The sequence below is a fragment of the Neomonachus schauinslandi genome, chromosome 3 (assembly GCF_002201575.2).
Source record: "Neomonachus schauinslandi chromosome 3, ASM220157v2, whole genome shotgun sequence".
Taxonomy (NCBI): Eukaryota; Metazoa; Chordata; class Mammalia; order Carnivora; family Phocidae; genus Neomonachus; species Neomonachus schauinslandi.
In genome coordinates, this window is record NC_058405.1 from 72356523 (window position 1) to 72375459 (window position 18937).

At 37.8% G+C, this 18937-nt stretch overlaps 1 protein-coding gene and 1 pseudogene across 1 annotated transcript; one reads left to right on the forward strand and one right to left on the reverse strand.

Moving 5' to 3' along the window:
• Positions 1-1702: 1702 nt before the first annotated feature.
• On the reverse strand, positions 1703-18208 carry LOC110570277 (proteasome maturation protein). The gene is made up of 6 exons (XM_044913211.1): positions 18115-18208; positions 15490-15587; positions 13080-13140; positions 10108-10209; positions 5903-5996; positions 1703-1870 (listed from the first exon to the last, which is right to left on the reverse strand). Exons 1-6 carry the CDS (start codon positions 18115-18117, stop codon positions 1803-1805), a joined length of 426 nt encoding a protein of 141 aa, XP_044769146.1. The 5' UTR covers positions 18118-18208; the 3' UTR covers positions 1703-1802.
• Positions 7041-7432, forward strand: LOC110570276 (annotated as a pseudogene).
• Positions 18209-18937: the final 729 nt, after the last annotated feature.

Below are 18937 nucleotides of genomic sequence, written 5' to 3' on the forward strand. Positions count from 1 at the left end.
AAAGCAAGCCAAGAAGAAAGCAAGCATAGGAATCAAAGATTCTCAAGCCCGGAGAGCTTTTCTAAAGTACACTTCCTGGGATCCACCCCAAACTAGTCCTATTGGAATTTCTGAGATGCAGACCCAATACCAAAATTTCTTCACAAGATTCCCAGGTGATTTTTTTGTGAATCCAGCAGTGAGGATCACTGGTATAAATACAAAGAAGGTATAAAAGAGGAAAAGGAGAGAGGAGGCAAAAAGACCTTCAGAAAGCGCTAATCACAATTACCAACTTCTGTTTAAAGGATCAGCTTTTCCATTTAAATCATGCTCATTAATTTCACAGTACCCCCTACTGGTCAGGAAGGATATATATTATTCTTAGAACTATGGTACAGAAGAAATCTCCCATTTTATTAATTAGTTGAAAGAATATGTCTAGAAGCAATTAGCGAACCTTCATTATTTATTTTCTTATAACAAGTATAAAATGATTTGGCAAATATTGTAGTGGCAAAAATGTTTTAAACTTAATCTCAACACTTCGGAGCAATTTTAAAAAATGTATCACATTGTTTATTTCAAGGTTTGTCATCCTTGACACTACTGACATTTTGAACCAAAGTATTTTTGGTTGCATGGAGCAAACTCTGAATGTAAGCAGTTTTTACACTATTCAGTAATAACTTTTTTGACAGAAAAGGCTGTTTCAATGTAAATTATGAATTTTTCAAATCATCTTCCTTTAGTACTTTTGTTACATGACCATAACTCTTTGTCTTTTCTGTTTCAGGGTGTTTTGCAGCATCCCTGGCCTCTACTAGATGTGAGCAGCAGCCCTTCCACAAAGTTGTGAAAACCAAAAACATCTCTACATATTGTTAAATGCCGCCCTCCCTGGCCCCCCAAAGGGGAGGGACAATATGGCATTCAGCTGCAAATCAGTGAACTATCCAATTCAGATGTTCCCGAAAAATTGATAAAAAATATTTTTTACTTAGTGAAAGATGACCCACTTACTAATTAAATCTAAAGTTCATGAATTTTTGTATACCAGGTTCATAAAGAATATCTCATAAGAACTATAGTGAAGATTTATTTTTAAATAACTATGGAATTTGTGCGTACATGAATATTCTAATTTCTTTTCAATCTAATCATCTTGTGATATATAAATCTATGCAGTACAACAGTTTAATCAACATATGCTGGTTGCTTTAATTTTTCACTTTAAAGATAAGACCAAAATCAAAACCTTTGAACTTATTATACTTTTCAACCTGAAAGAATCAAAGAATAGCTACAACTCTAAAATAGCATCAATAAATCCAATATTATTCTCATGAGTATCAACAGGCTATACTGAAACAAGGTTAAATATAAATATCTTACTCTGTACTTAATTTGAAGTGTTGCCACCGAAATCAATTACAGATGTTTATTCTGAAAGATGCTACTATGAAGGTTGCAGACTCAAATGCTGATAATGGTTATTCAAAATTAAATTTATGGAATACCCAGAAAATAGGCTGAATTTGAACCTGTAGATAGTTTTAAAATACTCATTACCAACAATTTTTTAAAGACATAGAAGGCTATTGTCTTCTATAATTGGGAGTTTTAAAATCATCTCCCTTTAGTGCTTTCAATTGTCACATGGCCATAAACCAAAGACCCAAATAACTTCAAATGATCACAGATACTATTTAGGCAAAAACTCTGATGTGTCAGTACTTTTAATGTTGTGTACATCAAATTATAGTAAAAAGATGACTATAAACAACATGCAGCCCCTCTATTTTCATGAACAGCACAACAGATTACAGTAAACCGAGTTTATATTCCACCATCAAGTGTGGTTCTCCCATTAGTTCACTTTGTGACGGGTCTGAAAACAAACAAAAACAAACATATTAAAGATTCTCAAAGAAAAGATAAATTCAATGATTCCACTTACATGAAAATCTGTAACAGGCAAAAGTGACAGAAAACAGACCAGTGGTTGCCTGGGACCAAAGGTGGGGGACTGACTGCTAAGGGATCTAGGAAACTTTCTAGGGTGATAAACATTTTATATCTTGACTGGGGGGACACTTACACAACAGTACACATTTGCTAACATTCACAGAACTGTACACTTAAAATGAGTACAATCTATTGTATGTCAACTATACCTCAATACAGTTGCTTGTAAAAAAAAAAAAAAAACCAACAACAAAAGATTAAAAAAGTTCTCCTTTTTCAAAACTTAAGTTTTCCAATGGCTTCCCAGATGATGCTAGGAAACAATCTCTAATTAAAAGATTGAGCAGTCCCTTAAACTAGTTTGCAGAAACATTTTATTTCTATTGTTTTGTGCTCTGTTACATACACATACACAAACATAAATCAGAATTTAGGACCAAGAAAATCTTTAAAATCTTCACTATCTTGTTTTTAGAGAGCAATCAGACAAAAGTCTTATTTTAACTGTATAGTACATATAAAAGAGCTTTTAAAATTAATGCTAACAGTAAGCTTCCAAAAAACAAAGCATTTTTCCGTTTCTGCCTCCTATTAGGATAAAAACCCAATGAACTATAAAATCAGTTTGTAAAAAGAAATAATCATCCACAGTAAAACAATGATTACAGGTCTGGATGTTTCCTCACTGATCTCCTAACAGACTAGAGATTATTGTGTCACATCAGTTCAGCAATCTATATACTCTCCACACTCATCACACAACAAAGCAGCCTTAGCAACAATTGACACTGCTATACTTAATAATAGCAGAGTAACTGCTATGTATATAATAGGCATTCAAAATCTAAACTTATTAAAAAAAATGCCTCCACAAGAGTACAAAGGATAGCCAAAGATGTTTGCTTACAGCACTGTTTTGTGTTAAATGAAAAAAGAGGGGCGCCTGGGAAGCTCAGTCGGTTGAGCGTCTAACTCTTGATTTCAGCTCAAGTCATGATATCAGGGTCATGAGATTGAGCCCAGTGTCGGTCTCCGCATCAAGCATGGAGCCTGCTTAAGATTCTCTCTCATCCTCTCCCTCCCCCCACCCCACTCACACACATGCTCTCTCAAAAATTAAATTAAATTAAAATGTAAAAATTAAGCAAAAAAAGCATCCAGCAATAAATGCATTGATGTATCATACATACTGTAAGATACACAGTATGCCAGTTGTGTTAAAAAAAAAAAAAAAACAAACCACTAAGCAATGCCAAATATTTCTGACGATATATATTCATATGAAGACACAGAAAAAAGTCTGGAAGGAAATATACTAAATGAAAACAGCAAGTAACTGAAGAATAAGGGAGAGTAATGGGCTTGGGGGTAATCATGGAGGACCCGAGTTTCAGCTATAATGTTTTAAATTGTTAAAGAATACAACTTTCTTTTAAACTCTATTTTAAGCTTTGACTTTAATAAACTGCATGCTTATTAAATAAATCATGTACACCAGAAAACAACAGACCACATCAGCAAGGCAACGGCCTGTGGTTCCAGAGCCTTCTCTGCCGCTACCTTGCTGTGAGACTGAGAGGGAGGACTGAGCCTCACTTAAAGTCAGGGAACTGGAGTAAACAGAAGACCCCTTTCAGCATTAAAACTCTAGTTTAGACTTTACTATTGCCCTCCTCATAGTCCCTTCCTTTCCTTGTAAAACGTGCAGATTTTTCTTGGCCAAGTACTTTTCTGAAGAGCAAGCAAAACCCTATCACTTCAACACTTAATTCAAAACCCTCCAGCCATATGGGCCTTCTTAACACACTCTTCTGTGTGTTGGGAGACAATTCTCCATGGGTTTCTCAAAATTCTCTAAGTCTTAGATACCCTGCCTGCCTTTGTTTTAGACTCTCTTTCCAAAATTGTTTCTAAAGTAAACAGCCTAAGACAAAGATCATGACTCTTCTGGAGCCCAGAACAGAAAGGCTTATTTCCAGGGTGCCTGGGTGGCTCAGTCGGTAAACATCTGTCTTCAGCTCAGGTCATGACCCCAGGGTCCTGGGATAGAGCCCCGCATAGGGCTCCCTGCTCAGGGGGAAGCCTGCTTCTCCCTCTCCCACTTCCCCTGCTTGTGTTCCTGTTCTCACTAACTCTCTGTCAAATAAATAAATAAATCTTTAAAAAATTTAAAAAAAAAGAAAGGCTTATTGCTTATCATAAAAGATTCAGATGTCCTTATCTGGGGGTCCCTCTACCTGTAATAAAATACACCGTAAATGTGGCATCACCTGACCCTCTTCTTGCTACTCTGTGGGAGCTGGGGCTCAGGGAACCAAAAGGAAAGCTGACACTCCAGATACTGCTATTGCTGAGTAATAAACTGTCCTTTGACTCTAGGAGGCTTGTCTTCTGCCAGGATCTATGAAACCATGGCAAGCTAACCTGTTAGCTTATAGATAAGAAAACATCTTAAAACCCTTCAGAGTTCTTCAGCTGTTCTCTCAGGTTACAGACCCTGAACATATCGCTTCTTCTGCCTAAAATGTTCTTCCCTCTACTTTTTAATTAACTAATTCATACATCTTTTAGGAACCAAGTTATGTGTCATATTCCCAGAAGTGCCTGTCTCTCCCATCCAACAACAAACTATACCACTATCCCTTTTTATTCCTAGAATTTATCACAATTTGTAATTATATGTCTGCATTTATCTGTTTAATGTTTACTTCCCCAGGTAGAAAGCAGTTTGTTTTGTCACCATTGTATACTTAGAGCCTAGCCCAGTGCCTGACACATAATAAATATGTGACTGAGTAAATGCTTAACAAGCACCTCTCACTTTATACAAAATTACAGAAATTGATTTTTAAATGAATGTATTTTTATAACTAATTTCAAGATAAAAATATACAGACATGAACTATCACCTTGCTAATGTAAAATGAGGTATAAGTTCAATGTAAAAAGCTTAGGCATTGTAGATTTCCCTGCATTCACAAAGTTCCCTCAGGAACGATTCTCAAAGGGGAGGCTCACTAGACTTCCGTTGTGTCCACAGCATTTCCTTACCGGACATCAGCAGCCAAGCAAAACTAACATAATTTAATCCTGTTGGGTTTTTCTGTTTCTCCTGAACTGCTGGGGCATAATGAGTAGATGCAATACTAAATAGAATTATATTTGCTTATCTTCCTCAGAACCAGAAAAAACAGAGGATGCTGGTTGGATTGTTCTTACTTAAAAGTTATTTATCTTATATATAATCAAATTATCCAAGGAACTTTATTAAAAATGACAGATTCTTCTTTCCTATTCACCACCTATAGAAGCACAAAAACTCTTTGGGGGTGGGAGCTATTTTTTTAAAGAAAACGTTTCTTATTTTTCCTAGTCATTTTAAAAACTAGTCATAACCCACAAATATTTTGAATACTGAAACAAAAATCATTGTTTAAGCTACCCTTATAATACTATGTTAGACTCACACATCAGACTATAAGCACAGGACATGAAATAAAGGACTATCATTAGTTGACTGCTAATGACTATAACCTCAGAACTCCGTAAGTAACTTTCACCTTTAAAACCAGTTCAAGAGGGGCGCCTAGATGGCTCAGTCATTAAGCATCTGCCTTCGGCTCAGGTCATGATCCCAGGGTCCTGGGATCGAGCCCCACATCAGGCTCCCTGCTCAGCGGGGAGCCTGCTCCTCCCTCTCCTACTCCCCCTGCTTGTGTTCCTGCTCTCCCTATCTCTCTGTCAAATAAATAAATAAAATCTTTAAAAAAAAAAAAAAAAACAGCTAAAGAACAGTTATTATCATTAAATTTTGTCTTGTTGCAATGAATAAACATAAGTGAATCAATCCAATGAGCTATAAGCTCCGTAAGGATGAGGATGCTATCGTTTTATTTGCTTCCGTTGCCTTGTACATTATTAGGGCTCCAAAAAAAAGGTGCTAAATGACACTCACCATTAAGAATATCTTCAAATCCAATAGTCTCATCATTACCCCTCAAAATATCCAGTGAAAGGTTTGAGCTTGGAAGAAATGGAAGACGCTGTACCTTCAGGAAAAATATGAAAGGGCAAGATTAGAGAAAACCAAGGGGAGAAAGAAACAATACATAATCTAATTTCATGCTCCTCATTCTTTACTTGTAAAATTCACAAAGCCATAAATAAAACACCAATATAACCAGTGGAAAAAAACACCAGTTCATATTTTAGACCCAAACCAAAATTCTTAAAAATTCCTCAAAACTTTACTCAAAATATATAAAGACACTGAAAATTATAGTTTTAATTAACACTTAATAATCCCATCAGCTTTGCATATATTTTGGGGCTTTGTTTCTGTCCCAGGAAAACCACAGCATACATGTGATGAAATGCCAAAAACCCAAGCACCTAACGTCATGTCTACTTCCTAATAAAAGTGGGATGATCAAATTCCTGAAGAAATTCCAACTCAGTAAGAGCATTATTCTACTTAGTAAATTGATTACTTCAATTTGTATGTTGTTTTGTATTGCTCATTGTAAAAATATAAGTTATGACCCTTTAAAACAGTACTGGTAACCAGAAAGGAAGACCAAAGTCACTTGTGGGGCCTTTAAGAAACACAATACTATTCTCAACTAGTGGTATCTACCTTTTTCAAGTATTAAATATATATACTGCAGACTGGTACGTAAGTATATAGTGGAGCAAGCATGGGTTGTGGAGTCAGAGACCTGGACTCAAACTCTTCTACTACTTACAATACTATGACTGTGTTTAAGTCACCTGATCCGTCTCACCGTCAGTTTCCTCATCTGTGAAACAGGATAATACCACCTTCCTCTCAAACATGCTGGATGATGTGGTGTAAAGTATGTACTATAGTATAGTCATTGGCATAGACTTGCTATTCAATAAACTTTTATATAGCCAAAACAAATTTTCAGTTTTCTGTGTTCTTTGTTAGTTGTCTAGCAATTATAATCGGAAACAATGCAGATTATTTTGGATATTGACAAAAGAATGCCAAGAGTAGTAATATGTGGTCCATGACTATAGATACTAGTATTTTAAAATAACCCTTCTTTCTGCCATCTTTCCGTGCCGCCATAATGGTGTGCATGAATGTCCTGGCAGATGCTCTCATGAGCATTAACAATGCTGAAAAGAGAGGCAAACGCCAGGTTCTTATTAGGCCGTGCTCCAAAGTCATTGTCCAGTTTCTGTGATGATGAAGCATGGTTACATTGGCAAATTTGAAATCACGGATGATCACTGAGCAGGGAAAATTGTCGTGAACCTCACGGGCAGGTTAAACAAGTGTGGAGTGATCAGCCCCAGATTTGATGTACAACTGAAAGATCTAGAAAAATGGCAGAATAACCTGCTCCCGTCCCGCCAGTTTGGTTTCATTGTACTGACAACCTCAGCTGGCATCATGGACCATGAAGACGCAAGACGGAAACACACAGGAGGGAAAATCCTGGGATTCTTTTTCTAGGGATGTAATACATACGTGCAAATAAAATGCCTCAGTGGAAAAAATAAAATAAAATAAAAATAAATAAAATAATCCTAACTTTGAAATCTAAGGGTGCTGTTAAGATTATTTCCCCCAGGGATGCCTGGGTGGCTCAGTTGGTTAAGCATCTGTATTTGGCTCAGGTCATGATCCCAGGGTCCTGGGATCGAGTCCCACATCTCATCAGGGAGCCCGCTTCTCCCTCTGCCTACTGCTCCCCCTGCTTGTGCTTTCTCTCTCTCTGAAAAAAAAAAAAAACTTTAAAAAAAAAAAAAAAAAAAAAAAGATTTCCCCCAAGAAAATATATCCAGATTTAAAATATTTTTAATTACTAATGGCCTATAGAGTTTAAGATGAAAAAATTTCTTTAGGTTGTCAAAATTAGAAAAAATATATACATACATATTTTAAATATTATATATAAAATAATAATTATATATTAAAATAATGTATTTTATTTCTATTTCTAAATATATATATATATATATATATATATATATATATATATATATTCTTTTTTTTTTTTCTTTAAAAGGAAAGTAGGGAGGATAGAGGAAGAAACAAAAATGGAGCTTTTAAGTTAAACCAGACAGTAAGGGGCCCGGTAGGTACAGTTTGATCCGATACAGTCCTGAGAAAGTACCAAAAGCAAGGATGAGCAGGCAGTTGTTATACATCCCAACAAGCAAGAACTGCAATAGTACAGGGATAAGGGGAAAAAAGGATAAGGGGCAGAATTCTGGGCAAGGATTTTTGAATTAAATGGGATTAAAATTTTAGGCCTGAAATATAAGCCATAGCTGGAATGTGAGCAGTAGGAAAATAAAAGGAAGCTAATGATTCTGTGGCAAGCTTGTGTTATTTCAATCCTCAGAATAACCCTAATAATCACACACTGTTGTTACGGTTAACTCCACTTCACATTAAAAACAAACAAATGACCTGAGGCTCGGAAAGGTCTCTAATTTATTTAAGTTCTTAAGGCTAGTAGATGGTGGAGCCAAGATTCACATCCAGGTTATTCTGACTTAGAGCCACACACACTCTTTTAGAACTTGATTGTTAGAAAAAAGTTCTGAAATAGCTTCCACAATGACTTGGCCAATACAGTTGACGGTATTAATAGAATTTATTAAAAAAGACACAGTAGTAGGAAGAACATGTGCAAAAGCCAAAAGGTGAGAGAAAAACTTAGGACATGCAAGTAGTTTTAAGAGCTATGAAGTATGGTGGAGAACAAGGAGATGCCAATTCATGGACTCAGCCACATTAAGGTGTTGAGTTTTAATTTGAGGGCAAAGTGAGGGGAATGACATTGTCAAATCTGTATTTTATAAAAATTACTGTGGCTACAGCATGTACAATGGATCAGAGGGCAGTAGGGGTGGGTGTCGCAGTGATCTGGATGAAGTACAGTAGATGATCAAAACCAATGGTGAGAAGATCTAATTGACTAGACGGTGGGAGGTATGGTTTGGGGGTAGGGATGTGGTGCAGGGTGAGATAACCAAAGCTCATGCTCCAATCTCTGCCTTAGGAAGCAACCTATTCATACGTGATGCAGAGTATGTGAGGAATAATGAGTTATTCTGTACTTATACATGTGAAATCTGAAGTGCCTGTGGACTTCCAATGGAGAAGTCTATAGGTTTACAGCTCATGAGAATTAAAACTTGGCAGTCATCAACATATAAATGATACCTGAAGTCATAGGAATAGATAGGAAATAACAGGATGAAAAGAGGACTGGAGATGGGAACTAACAAAACAGGTATTTCAAGGTACAGAAGAAAGCAAAAGGAACCTACGCAGAAACACCTGAGAGCAAGGTTTCAGAGACGAGGGGATATCAGGAAAGTGTGGTGTCCTAAAAGCCCAGGGAAGGAATCACTGGTGTAACATACCACAGGGAGATCAAACAAAAGAGGGCATACGGATGTCCACATTGTTCAAGAGCAGTTTCACTGGTGTGATGGGACCCAGAAACAGTGGGTTGCACTCATAGTAGGTAAAGGAGCATACATAGCATATACAGCAAATGGAGACAACTTTAAGACGCTCAACCTGCAAAAGCACACTCAGTGAGAGAGAAGGTGCTATAAAGAGACTGACAGACGTTTTGTTTTAAAAGACAAAAAAGGTCAGAATGTATGTAAACACTGCTAATGAGTCTGAGCAAGTAGAAAGAGGATGAAGATATCAGCTATAGAAAGGATCCATGAAAAGGGAATTCCCTGACATAGTGTGAGCATAGGTCAAGGACAGTTCCTACACACTTGGAAGGACATTTCTGAAGATCTTATTCCTAACCAACAGGTGCACTCAGCTATATACAAATTGCCTATATACAAACATACCACCACATGGATATTCCTAGAGGCATTTCAAATTCAACGTAACTCCCCAAAAAGAGAAAAAAATGAAAGTAGATGCAGGTAAGTTTTGGCACTGAGCTCGTAATTTGAAGTTTTCCACTTAATGTCTTTTTTCTCTATAAAGTAGAAATCGAGGTCATACCCTGAAACGGGCAAAATAGAATAGGCTATAGAGGAGAAGAGAAAGTAAGGGTTATAGGGCTAGTATTGGAAAAGAGTCCTTCCAATCCATAGCAACATACATGTGGAATGTATTATAACTGATATCCATAAACTCACCTGCTGCACTGCCTTGAACTCCATTTGTAATTTTAGTGGAGCAAACAGACCCTGGATGTTTCTTAGTGTGGAAAAATTCATTTTATCTTGGTTGAGCTGGAACTACAAAGGCAAACAATGTAATTTTAAATGTTACACTCAACATTGTTTTCAAAACAGCACTGTTACATATGTAACACAACACTTAAAAGAATTTTAATATCCATAACTGAAATAAAAACAAAGTACTTTCATTAATTTCTTCGAATATATATGTCTATGTTTTATTCAGCATGCAGGTGTACTTCACCAACATAAAATTACCACCTAAAATTTGAATTTACAAAACTGATAAATTAAGGAATGTTTTTTACATTGCAAAAGCATATTTACAAAATATTTCAGTGCTTTTGATTAGAATTACCACAAAACTGATAAAACAAAGGTATAAATAAAATGAGATCTAGAAACAGTTACATACAAGTGACAAAAATACTGAATTTCTAAGTATGCAAGTATATAATTCAAAAGATTTCACAAAAGAAATAGTCAAACCCATGATACCACCCTGTTAATTAGACTACAAAGTTTACATTCCACTTTTTGGGGTAAGAGATTCCCAGGTGGCAGGAGGACCCAAAACTCTAAAGTTTGTCCAGTTTGTATTGGGTGCTAATAGGCAATTTTTTTCTGGAATCACACTTTTACTAAACACTAATATTACTTCTAAAAAACTTTTACTGCAATTTAATGTACTTCAGGCAAAATGAATCAACTTGACCCATGAATTCTAATCATAGTTTCCCAAAATGTAATGGATACGATTTGCAGATAGACTGCTACAAAGGCCTGAATTAAGATTATTATAGTAAGATAATGTGACGTCTGTGATCATTTTTTCATTACACTACATTCTCTTGATAAGATTTTAGGTCATGGGGGGGGGATAATTTTGATCAAAAACCCATTGAGAGATTAGTAACCATTTTAGACATGACCTGGGGCCATATACATGAAGTCTGAGGTCAGATACCCAGCGATATGGTTTTTAATTACTTTAGCTTGAGTATAAAATTTTAACAGATGGTCCTTACAGAAAACATGCAATATTTTACTATGGGTATATAATCTGAAGTTCTCACTGAAAGTTTCCTTTAAGTATTGAGTTATTCTTATAAGTAAATACAGTTTTATGTAAAAAACTCAATTTTATAAACTTTGATGACTATACCCACCTTGTAATATGATGTCAAACTGCAATTATCAATCAACATTTACTTAATTATTAGCAACCACATGCAAAATTAGAATCAGGCTCTGTGGCAATATACCACAAAACGGTCTACCATGGAGAAGGTTATATAATCTAGTTGGGAAGACATTACATATAGATCAGGGCTTCTCAACCCTTGACATTACTGACATCTTGGGCTCGTAATTATTTGTTTTGGTGGATGGGGACTATCCCATACGTTGTAGGACGTTTAGCAGTATCTCTGGCCCCATCCAATTGATGCCAGGACCAAAGACCCTTCTCTCCCAATACTACTTGTGAGAATCAGACATTGCCAAATGTCCCCTGAAGAAGGTAAAATCATCCCTAGTTGAGAACCACTGGTATGAATAATGATGCTCATCTTCCATCACTATCACTACTACAGCTCCCAATCATGGAGAGCTACTATAAGCCAGCATATGCCAAGACATGGGCTATTACTAACTCCATTTTACAGATGAAGAAACTAAAACTTAAACAGAGATTAAGGAACTTGCCCAAGTTCATATAGCTGCTAAGTATGGTGTCAAGAATCTAAACCTATATAGTTCAATTATGTAACCCACGCTAAAGGACTTATAATAGTTAATAAGTGCCACAGAATTTCGAGAGACTGCCATTAGCTGGTTAAGTGATTAAGGAGACTACACAGAAGCAGCTGATGTAAACTGAGTCTCAAATGATCTATGCAATTTTTTAAACTCTTCACCATTTGGGCCTGTCTCACTCAGATTTGTCCAAGTTTCTCTTAACATGTATTGTTCAGAACTAAATCAATATTCCAAATCTAACGGCCAGGCTAATACTTGGGAAAGTGAGACTGTAATCTCCCTTGATTTGAGACCCATCTTATTAATAACAACACTGCACCATCTTCCTGAAGTAGTGTTAAGATACCTTTCTTCTTACTCTGAACGTGTATTTAGAAAGTCTTTAAGTTGTCTTTAGAACATGTATACAGGCTATATACCCTCTTTGGGGGTGACCCTTCCCTATCTATTAACCTGGTTAATACTGGTCTAAAACTATTCTAATGTATGCTCCTCTACAAAGCCTCCCACTAGCCCTATGCACAGGTGGTTGCTCCATCTTGGTCCTCTATACCATTTTATGAAGCCCCTATCCACTGCCTGTCTTCCCATTAAATTTCCAGCCCCTCAAGGATGGGGATTATGTCACATTCATCTGTGTACCTACTGTGCCCTACATCTCCAAGTTACTCCTCAGTAACTTGGAGATGTAGGGCTTGAGAAAGAGGTCAAGGCTAGAGATGTGGACTTGGAGGTCAACAGCAAAAATGGCAGAGGAAAAATATAAAAGAAAACAGGGTCATCAAATAAGGAAATATTATGAGAGGAAAGGAAAGGGGGATTGGCCTTTAAAAATGTCCATAAAGGGATGTCTGGCTGGCTCAGTCGGTAGAGCATATGACTCTTAATCTCAGGGTCGTGAGTTCAATCCCCATGTTGGGCGTGGAGCCTAGTTAAATTGGTCCATAAAAAAGGCAAAAGAACAATGTGTAGAAAAAGAGCTTTAGTGAAGTAGTTTAATGATAATTCAAAAGCCTACTCTACAAGGATACTGAAAATAAGTCCTCATATTCTTCATGGTCAAATGCTCAACATTAAAATTGTCTTAATAAATGAAACCACGTAAGTATTACTAAAAGTAATCTTCTACTAGAGGATAAAAATAAAAACATAGGTAACATACTTACATTTTTTTCTGATAATTCAAGAGGATGACTGGGCAAAAGTTCATTTTTCACACAAGGAAGGCTAAAGAAAAATATTTAAGAGAGAGATTATAAATCACTCAATACCTAAAGCTCAAAATTGTATCAATAGGTGTAACTACAATGGAACGGCACAAGTGAGGTTTTAGGACAATGACACTTCTGTAGCCTGATCGTGGCAGTGGTTGTAGAAACTGACATATGTATTAAAATTCAAATTACTATGAATTATAACATAATGAATTATATAACATTAAAAAAAGGTCAAATTTACTATATATGCTAATGGTTTTAAAATGTATCGATTATAGGGACACCTGGGTGGCTCAGTTGGTTAAGCATCTGCCTTTGGCTCAGGTCATGATCCCAGGGTCCTAAGATCGAGTCCTGCATCGGGCTCCTTGCTCAGCGGGGAGCCTGCTTCTCCCTCTGCCTGCCGTTCCCCCTGCTTGTGCACTCTCTTACAAATAAATAAATAAAATCTTTTTTTAAAAAATGTACCGATTCTAGATACTAGTGGTTAATTCACTAGGGTGAGCCCTTCAAAAAACAGTGTTAAATGAAGCTCTGTACCTAGAAGAAATTTAATAAAATATGTTTAAAACTACTATTATTTGGGGCGCCTGGGTGGCTCATTGTTAAGCGTCTGCCTTCAGCTCAGGTCATGATCCCAGGGTCCTGGGATCGAGCCCTGCATCGGGCTCCCTGCTCCGTGGGAAGCCTGCTTCTCCCTCTCCCACTCCCCCTGCTTGTGTTCCCTCTGTCACTGTGTCTCTCTCTGTCAAATAAATAAATAAAATCTTAAAAAAAAAACAAAAACGAAACTACTATTATTTGATAACATGCTTCCTGTATTATATTAAAAATCTAGGGGCACCTGGATGGCTCAGTCAGTTGAGTGTCCAACTCTTGGTTTCAGCTCAGGTCATGATCTCAGGGTGCTGGGATTGAGCCCCACATCAGGCTCCACACTCAGTGAAGAGTCTATTTCAGGATTCGCTCTCTCCCTCTTCCTCTGTCCCTCCCCGCACTCGCATGCCCCACCCCCTCAAATAAATAAATAAATCTTAAAAAAAAATCTACACCTCTTCTGTTTAGGTCTATACATATTCAATATTTAATGTATCTTTAATAAATACATGCTGAAAAATGTGTTTGACATTTATTGAATACCTACTATATAAGGTCATATATTGCTAGAACCAGACCACTGGTCTTTAACACTCTAGATATATTAAAGATGACTATGCTTATTGCCAAAATGGCATTTGAGAGCTGAAAGGAACCTGCAACAATCGTTTATTGAATATTGTCTTTGTACAGAACATTATCTTAGAAGCAGAATTTGAAAATGGTTCTGTTCATGGCTATCTTAAAGTCTAACCATGAAGAAAAAGGAGCATTTTATGTGGAAAAAAATAAATAAATAAGAAATCATCAGAACCTGGTTACTGACTAGTTTCACGAATTTGATTATACTATACCATAAATCAAATTATATCTCCAAATCCAAAGACTATAAACTGCACCTTTCACTAGAAAATGGAAAGACAATAATGAAGCATTACGTCTGTCCCCAGACATCACTATTAGAATGACATTTTATTATAGTAAGACCAAACTACCTTAAAGTTACATATAAAATTCAAAAATTCAAAACAGATGTTTACAGAGGTAGGCACACTACCCTTATTTGATTAAGCAGAAAAGCAACCTGCCAAAAAGTACCAGAAATTGAGACCTAAACATATAGAAACATGGAAGAAATCAAGGGAAGGGGTACAACTGCGTGCTGAAGCTAGAAAAATAAAGTAACAGCAGCTAACACTTACTGAGAGCTTACTAATGTCAGGTACTATTCTAAGTATTTTTCATGTATTAGCTCATTTATTTCTCAAAATAAGATTTATACTATTTACAGCCCTATTTCACAGATATAGACATGAGACATAGAGCAATTAAGTTACCTTCCTGAAGTCATACATCTAGTAAACAGCAGAGCCAGAATCAAAACCCAGGCAGCCTACTCCTGAGTAGGCTCTTAACTGCTGTGCTCTAGTGTCTCCCAGAGAATTATTCCAGTAGTTAATAAGATAAGGAGACAAATGGCTTTCCATGTTAGCAGTATCAAAAAGAAGCATCCTACCAAATCATGCTACTGGGTAACAGCTCCTTGAAGGATGCCCTGTCCTGGGAACCCACTACTGTTAAGACACTTCTTCCATTATAGAAAACGTCCACTCCCATCCTCCCCCAGGCTAAGGTATATTACTTGCTATGTCCCAAATTAAATATATATTTATGGTCTATCAAAATATTTAAAGAATACTGTGAAAAAAATCACAGAAACATCTTATTATAACAAAGTCAAAGTCACAATTCCCCCGTATACCCTTTTCGAAGAAGATCATGACTTTCAAAAGGTCCACTTGCTGAAAGTTCAGTAACTGGAATACTGTCCTTTAACTGAGATCCAAGTCCTCTGGCATTCTACAACACAAATAATAACACTATTAAATACAAAAATGTTTTAAAACTCACACTGAACATCTACATAAAAAACAGTTTAAGCACTAGACAAAAAAAAGTAAAGTCTCTGCCCTCAAAGAGCTCACAGTCTAGATGATGAGCCTTGGCATTATGGTAGAGTGATTATACATGGTACACTAAATAATATCAAATTTGGGCGTAGGAAGGATTCCTGAGTTGATCTCTGAATATTGTCACATTGAAAGGCATTCCAGGAAAAAAGAACATGGGTAAAGAAGGTACAAAAGTATAAATGAACAAGCTATAAGTAGTTTGACCTGACCAGCTAACTACACGTCTAGTGAGGCAAAAATAAAGCAAGGCTGGCAAAATGAAAAAAACAAAAAGGCTTAAACATGCAAAGAAATTCAGGTTTTATTCTGAGATTGACAGAGAGCCTCTGAGGGTTATGGCCTGATCAGATTTACTTTCATTGGAAAGATCCCTCGCTTAGGATGGAATGATTAGCACAGAATGAAAAAAGTTGAAGACAGAATCCCGGGGAATACTATTCCTTAATGAAGAACAAGGAAGTGGGATTAAGAACAAACAGAATAGCTAGAAGAATGTGGTCACAGAAGCTAAGGGAAAAAAGAGACATTCAGAAAGTATTTGGTTTCTATAACAGGGTTCTCCCTACGAAAAATAAATCTAATCAGCACAGTATAAACAAAACCAAACAAAAACAAAGACTCACAGTATATCTGGTACTGGTGTATTATACCCTACACATCTATACCATAAAACATTTAATCATCAAATATTTATTAAACATCTACTTTGTGGCAGGTACTCTGGTAGATGCTGAAGATACATGTCTACCTTCCAGGGTTTAGTCTAATGAAGATAGAGTAAGCAAATAAAATGCAATAAACATTACAACAGGTAAAACACAAAAGCTGACTTTTAATCACTTGTTCCTCAAGTACAATATCGCTTTAATTCTGCAGAAAAATGTAAAACAGCTACAGGTATTTTGGTATCCACCTTACACTATTCTAGGAGAAACTATTCTGAGAAACCAGCATTTTAAATTGATTTCTTAATTTATCTGTGTATTTTATTTGGTCAGGTACTTTATCCTGTTCAGAGTTTCTTCAATCCACCACTTTACTTCAGGATCTCACACCTGGATAACTTTAACAGCACCTGACTGGGTCTTGCCGTCCCTAGACTTTTCCATTTTCCAATTCTGCATATCAAGGTTTTCCTAAAACATATAATTTCCCCCACCAAGCTGTTATAAAACCTTTCACTGATTCGCCAATGTCTTCTCTGAAAAATAAAGTCCAACTCAAGAACCTACAAAAGAGTTTCCCCTACACAGAAGTCAAAGTTGATCAGGAAAAGAATCTGGAATCTAGTGTGGACTGTCTCTAACCTACTATGTGACTATAATCAAAGCATACAATCTCTCTGCCCCCATTTACTCATCCTTCCAGGTGCCTCAACTCTTTCCAGATCTAGAATTATAGGATTGTACATTTCCAAATGCATCTCCTGGTACTTTCCCACATAAACATTCTCCTCCTCCCAGACTGCTTTATTATAAAATAACAGAAGAAAAGTTTCTTCTACGCACAAAGAAAAGGAGAATTCGGATTTCTGGGTTTTACTGTTATGATTTCCCCCAATTTCCTTGGGTAAAATATCAGGATTGGTACCTGATGTTTCTATTAAAGCAGCAGAGGAAAATAAATCCATGAAAAGTTAAGTACCACTAGACCTCAAAGTGTTTATAAAACTTCTTCACAATAATCAGCAATATTACCAACAGAAACTTTCTAGATTTAGATGGCCTAGTATCAGAGTCAGTGGCCATGGCCATTCAGAAGTCTTTCCCAAGCATCACAACTTTTAAGTTAAAAAGAGAGAAAGGGGGTGCACTAACAATCAGGGATGCACTAACAATCCTGACAAACGACGAATTACAACTGTCTGATTTTCCCCCCTCCAACTTCTGGAATACTACAAGTTCCCCCAAAATGTCTGTAAAGGTGAGAGATAAAAAGGAGACTTTATAGCTGGGTTTGTTAGCAAAGCAGTTCCGAGGTCAGGGGTGAGTGAGGAATTCGAGGGCTCTGGGCCCCCAAGGTTCGCCCCTCATGGGAAGGGTAGTTGGCTGAGCCGCACCACACACCACGGAACAACGCTACACTTTCGGATTTGTCCTTGCCAGCTCGGCGCCAACTACGGGGAAGGGGCCGGGGCGTGCTCGGGGACTTGGGGTTGAGTGGGCGCAAATCGAGAGAAACAAGTGAAGGGAATAAAGCCGAAGCGCTGCTCGCGCGACCCGCGCTGGAGCCCATCCCGGACGACAGCCACGAAACCCCCAACCCCGTGACTCGACAGATCATGGCGCCCGAGGCCGGCCTCATCCTCCCGCCGCCGCCGCCACCCCGGGACGAGCTAGGGGGAGGCGGACCATTCCTGCCGGGCCAGGGTCCCGAGCCCGCCGGGAACTCGGGTCGCTCAGGGTCTCACTCACCATCTTCACTTGCTCTGTGAACAGCCTCTCAGCCCCGTTACCGTCAGCCGGCCCCGCCGCTCACTTCCGTTTCCGGGGTTGCCCCCCCACATCCGCCGGAAGTGCGTCCGTCCGGGCGAGGAAGGAAGGAGGGCGCGGGGCGCCGGGAGGGAGCCGCGCGGGGCCGGGGCTCCCACGCCTGAAGTCCCGAGGGACCCGGGGCCAAGGGCGCAGTAAGGGTGTGGGCTGCGAGGAGGGCGGGTTCGGGACGAGACGTGCTGGACAGGAGGGAAGACGCGGACCTCCGCTTGATTAATAATAAACATCTACCGTTGGTACAGTATTTGAAGATGTGCAGTGTGCTTTGGTAGATGCATCCCCTTATTTAATACAAAAGCTCGCTGAAGTAGATACTACATTTTTGGTGAGGGTAAACTAAGCATAGGTGGGATGAATAATTTGCAGTCTTTCAGCTAGTAAGGCAAAAGTAGAACACGAGGCTTTGCCAGTTTATTTTTACAAATCATATGTCGAAGGCCTGCTATGTTCAGAATCCTGTGCCGAGGCTAAGAATACAGAAATGAATCAGGCTGATGCGGTTCCTGGGCTAGAGGAGCAGCGGAACCGTCGGGGGTGCGGGGAAGGGTGATATCGAATGAAGTACGGTTGATAATTACATAGATTGGCCTTCTATTTATAGCAACACAATTGTAAGTGCTTTACATGAACTATCTCCGTTAATCCCTTCAATCATCTTATGTAGTAGGTACTACTGTTGTCTCAATTTTACGGTCAAGGAAAGCAAGACAAAAGTTAAATATGCCGAAGAACCCATAATCCATTG

Bases quoted from the DNA above. Each gene is read 5' to 3' on its own strand.
- LOC110570277 (XM_044913211.1), bottom strand. The intron at 5,997-10,107 runs GTGAGTTTATGG...TTTTTCCTGAAG, and splicing joins AGTTCAAGGCAGTGCAGCAG to GTACAGCGTCTTCCATTTCT. The intron at 1,871-5,902 runs GTGAGTGTCATT...GTTTGTTTTCAG, and splicing joins ATTTGAAGATATTCTTAATG to ACCCGTCACAAAGTGAACTA.